At 33.5% G+C, this 5373-nt stretch overlaps 1 protein-coding gene across 1 annotated transcript; it reads left to right on the top strand.

Moving 5' to 3' along the window:
- The first annotated feature begins 2883 nt into the window (after positions 1–2883).
- On the top strand, positions 2884–5373 carry LOC132719030 (uncharacterized). Its single transcript, XM_060702767.1, has one exon. The coding sequence runs from the start codon at positions 2884–2886 to the stop codon at positions 3940–3942; it is 1059 nt and encodes a 352-aa protein (XP_060558750.1). The 3' UTR covers positions 3943–5373.

The following is a 5373-nucleotide window of genomic DNA, read 5'->3' as shown; positions in this document are numbered from 1 at the left end:
TGAAAATAAATGTTAAGAAAACAGATATTTGTGTATTTAGAAAAAGAAAAACAAAAATTGATAATAATTGGTTTATTAATGGTGAGAAAATAGAAGTTGTAGAAACATTTTGTTACCTTGGAGTTAACTTTAAGTATAATGGGTCTATGAATGATGCAATGAAATCTTTATCAGAGCACGCATTAAAAGCTGTGAACAGCCTGTATTCAATCTTCTCAAGAATAAAGTTTGATGTTAAGACTAAACTGTTGCTCTTTGACAGGATGGTAGAACCAATACTACTATATTGTGCTGAAGTCTTTGGTATTTACAATACAGATGTTCTAGATAGAATTCAAATGAAGTTCTGTAAAAAGATTCTAGGTGTTAAAATGTCTACACCAAATATGGCTGTACTTGGAGAATTGGGAAGATATCCGATATCTATCTTATGTAAAGAGAGAGTTTTGAACTATTGGGTGAAATTAAACAGAAATAAAAGTTCGCTTATTTATAACATTTTTCAAACTGCAATATCAAGAAACATACAATCAAAATTGCATATTTATGGGCAAAACATGTTAAATCTCTTCTAGATTCTCTCGGGTACGGCTATATTTGGTACAATTTCAACGACGATATTTCTATGAGTATCTTAAAATGCAGATTAAGAGATCAGTTTTAAACAAGAATGGAGTGGTTCTATTCGTAGTATGTCCAAACTTGATTATTATGTAAAATTTAAGAAAGAATTTGGTTATGAAAAATATCTTGATTTTATTGAAAAATGACTATTTGAGAAAACTATTTACATGTTTCAGATTATCAGCGCACTCGCTAGCTATCGAAACTGGGAGATATATAGGAACTGATAGAATAAATAGAATTTGTAGATATTGCAATTGTAATGTCATTGAGTCAGAGTACCACTTCCTTATGACCTGTCAAAAATATTCAAATATTCGTACCAAATACATGCCACATATTTCGTGGCCAAATCTTAATTTGTTCAACCGTATGATGGGTTCAAATAAAAAGAAAACTGTATTGAATATGTGTAAATATCTTAAAGAAGCATATACTGTTAGAAACGATGTCTTATAAATGTACACTTTTTCTGATCACTATGAATATATATGTATATGTGTTGATAAATATTGTTTCATATAAAATTGCTTTATATGTTTGTATATATGATCAATATTTGAAGTATTTTTTCTGTTCATTAGCCAAAGGCAAGTTTTTGTCGATATTTGCTAATAAAAGTTGTTGTTGTTGTTGTTATTCAATAAGTACCTGAGAGTCGCATATATTGATCTACTATATGACATTGCCTATTAGACAATCAATACAACCAGTGTATGTATTTTGCAAGATATAATATTATACATTCTACCAGTGAAACTAATAGGATCCCCAAAGAAAGAGTATATAAGATATATTAAATCAATTTGTGGCCAAAATTAATAAGAAAAGAAGAAAATAACAAAGCTGTATTACTAGAATTTCACATGACACCTTTTTAATGAAAGAACAATTGCAAAAGAAAAGAAAACAAGAAACAAATTTAAGGCATTGAGAAAATAGGAACTAGTGACATTTATTAGAAACTTAAAGCATAACCAGGCTGTCAAGCAGACCCTACTTTTCTCTACTGTTTGAATTTTGCCATAATTTATCAAAAGCAGCCCTATAATCCATTATTTTTAGAATGCCATGTCATCAAATATAAAGAAATTAACATTATTTTGTAGAACAATTTTGTAGCTTCTAATAAGACCCTTATTTTCTATAATTGGAATTTAAAATTCAAATCATGTAGAGTTTCCCCTGAACCCCTATTTATGGTTGCTTGTTATCTTATACTACTTCTATTTTTAGCTCACCTAAGCTAGCTCAGGGTGAGTTTTTAGGATCGTTGAATGTCCGTCGTCCGTCGTATGTGGTCCGTGGTCCATCCACATTTGTTCGGTGACACTCTAGCGGTCACATTTTTGCCTCAATCATCATCAAACTTTGTCAGGATGCTTTTCTAGGTAATGGCTTAAATGAGTTTGAACATTCGTCATTTCGGAAGAAAAACTAGGTCACAGGTGCTAAAAATAGAAAAATCTTGTTTTCACTCTAGTGCCTCTTGTTTTGATCCAACTATCCTGGAAATTGGTCTGAAAGTTTGTTTTGATGATTTAGAGGTCAAGTGCAAATATGGATCACCTGGGATCAACTAGGTCACACTGTTCACATATGGAAAACCCTTGTTAATACTCTAGTGGTTACAATTTTGACTCAATTGTCATGAAACATGGTCAGGATGCTTGTCTAGTTAATTGCTCGGATGAGTTCGAACATGGGTAATCTCTAATAAAAAACTAGGTCACAGGAGCTAAAAATAGAAAAATATCTTGTTAACTCTCTAGTGGCTATTGTTGTTATCCAAATATCCTGGAAATTGGTTTAAAAATTTGTTTTGACGATTTCTAGGTTAAGTTGAAATATGCGTCACCTGGGATCAAAAACCTGCCCAAATATGGAAAAACTTTGTTAAAAACTTTAGTGGTCACATTGTTGACTCAATTGTCATCAAATTTTGTCAGGATGCTTGTCTAAGAAATTTCTCGGATGAGTTCGATTGGTCAGGTGAGCGATCTACGGCCATCTTGGTCTTCTTGTTGTAGTTGTTTTAAACATTGTTGACTTTGTACATTATATTTGAGGTAGTCGATTATAAAGGTCATATACGTTTTACGTTTTATTTTGTTTTTAACATTGCCGATTTGAAATAAAACTTATCCCAATTTAAAGCCGATACACACAAATTTCATTTTTTTCTGCTGCATTTCGCTGAACTACAAAATTCATGAAGAATTGTTGCCGAATACATTATTTTCATTTTTTTATTTCAGAATGTATAACGTTGCCAACTATTACGACAGTGTGTCGTTGAAGTTGTCGGATGTACTTGGGGACATAGGGCTCAATGAGAGATTGGTCCTTAAAAGACGGAAAGAAATGCTTCTGGCGGAAACAATTCGGACAGTTCCGGAAAGCGTTTTTTCTGATCATACATTGTATATGTTTGGAAGTCTCTCCGAGGGTACAACTACCTTGGGACTTCTTTCTGATACAGATATCTTACTGTGTAATCATATGATCAATTTGATGCAAGAATATTCCGAATGGAAACAAGGTTATTTAAACTTACTAATGATTAAAGATGTTAATTCATCACCTGGCTACTGTCTTCTTCAAGTGATAAGACCAGATCAACCTCTTCCTTCAAAAGATGTTACAACTAAAAATTATGTTAAAGTCGACAAAGAAATAGTGTTGTTTAAGAATTTACTTGGAACAGATGGTATAGATGGCAGAGTAATGCATGGTCCAGCATGGACAACACAGAGACCTGGCTTAAGGGATTATGACACTGTTATGTCCTTTAAATGCAATTCATGGCCAAAAGAAGCTAGGCAGTGGTTGCAGGAAGATGATAACATGCACTGGCCCTCACGAGAAATTAAGAAATTTGCACAGAATAGTGGATGTTTTGTTGTATCTACTGCGAGTAGAATCAGTCAATATAAAGACCTTGAATGGAGAATTTCAACATCTCTAGCAGAAAGATCTCTAATGTTTAGTTTAAATATTACTCAAATAAGATGTTATGTCTTGGTGAAAATGGTTTTAAAAACATACTTGAACACTCAAGGTGAAAGTAATCTATCAAGCTTCATGTGTAAAGCAGTTCTCATGAATTGTGTTAAGAAAACACATCCAGGCTTTTGGGTTGAATCCAACATTTTAACATGTTTCACGTACTACTTACAAAGAATTTTGTTTAGTATACTTCATGACCATTGTCCTCATTTTATCATACCAGAAAACAATCTGATGGCCGGACAATTTCCAGCTCAAATTAAACATATCTTGCTAAAAAAAATTGAGATTCATATTGCAAGATATTAGACAGGCATTGTTTGGGATCGAACTTGATGACCTTGGTAAAAGACTGCAGGTAAAGTTGAACATGACACCACAAAATGTGTACACTATTAAATCAGCTAGTGTTATCTCTTGTACTATTTCTGCGGGAACAATAGACACTGTAACTAATGTTTTACATACTTGTTTTGAGCAATTCGCAGAGATGCTTCCAGATATTGCACCAGAAGCAGTACAGCTCGAAATTGTTCGATTTCTACAAATTTACAGACGTTTGTACAGGAATGGTGGAATGTTTGAACAAACAGCTATCAGTCTGTTAGCACCATTTATGTGCTCTGCACTTGGTTCAGTTATAGCGGCTTCATGTATTCAGAAAAGCAACTGTTTATCGCGCGAAGCAACAGACTGGTTAAATTTAGGATTGAACTCAGATGTGTCGTCTGGAAGACTGAAATTAGCATCAGTGTTGTATTGTATAGGAGATACAGTCAGGGCAGAACATCTTCTGAAAGAGATGGAACGGTATCAATGGGAAGCTATTGAGCCAATATGCAGTTGTTATGTTTATAAAAAAAAAGGTTTTGGAGAAAAATGTACTTCGAAGCTTGCGACTGTAAAGAGATCTCGCAAGCTATTAGACAGAACACATCATTTTGTGTAAGATTTATGCGTTCTGAAATGAACAGCATTCCTCATGAATTACAGTACGAAATGTTTCGTTCAACTGTTGAGGACTTATTGTACCGCAACCAATCGATGGATGTGTGGATGGACTGGGCAGTAGTTGATTCCCTCCCGTACCTGTACTTTCTTCAATATAAAGTATATGATAGACTTCACATTTGTAACGACAAAGTCAGAGCGCTCCGGAAACTTGTTACTACGATTAAAACGCCAATGAAAAACCTTTGCCTTTGCCACAGGGAAACTGCCCTTAATCTGTTAGGACAATGTATGGAAAAGGAAAATGCTTTGGCATATGCTCTGTTTTGTTACAAATGTTCCCTTAAGTTGAGAAGAAGAAATAATGTAGCTAAGATACATATTTGTAGGTTGCTATCGAACCTTGTGAATCAACATGGTATATAAAACCATTCAGGCCCCTAGGTCAGCTCGGCGCATGTGGCGATATTTATCAAGATGGTTATGATAATATTGTCTCCTTATACCAGATTTTTCTCTGTTTACATAAATGTTAACACGAACGTGACCCCTAGGGTTATTTGTTCTTGGAAAATCATTTGAACAGAAATGAGGGGCGAATCATTGATGATTTATGATAGCAAAATCTGACTAAAATTATTAATATAAACAAGACAATGTCAATGATTTCTCTATAATATACGTATACATATAGGAAAGTAACTGAGCATAAGTTTTAGTAATCAAAATTATTTGAACAATCTTGGTATATGTATATGGTAAAAAAAAATCTATGAAAAAAATCGAAAA

Source organism: Ruditapes philippinarum, unplaced genomic scaffold (assembly GCF_026571515.1).
Source record: "Ruditapes philippinarum isolate M1 unplaced genomic scaffold, ASM2657151v2 ctg8677_1_1_1_1, whole genome shotgun sequence".
NCBI lineage: Eukaryota > Metazoa > Mollusca > Bivalvia > Venerida > Veneridae > Ruditapes > Ruditapes philippinarum.
This window is presented reverse-complemented; position numbering and strand designations above follow the sequence as displayed.

Excerpts from the sequence above, each read along its gene's own strand:
- LOC132719030 (XM_060702767.1), top strand. The coding sequence starts at position 2,884 with ATGTATAACGTTGCCAACTATTACGACAGTGTGTCGTTGAAGTTGTCG.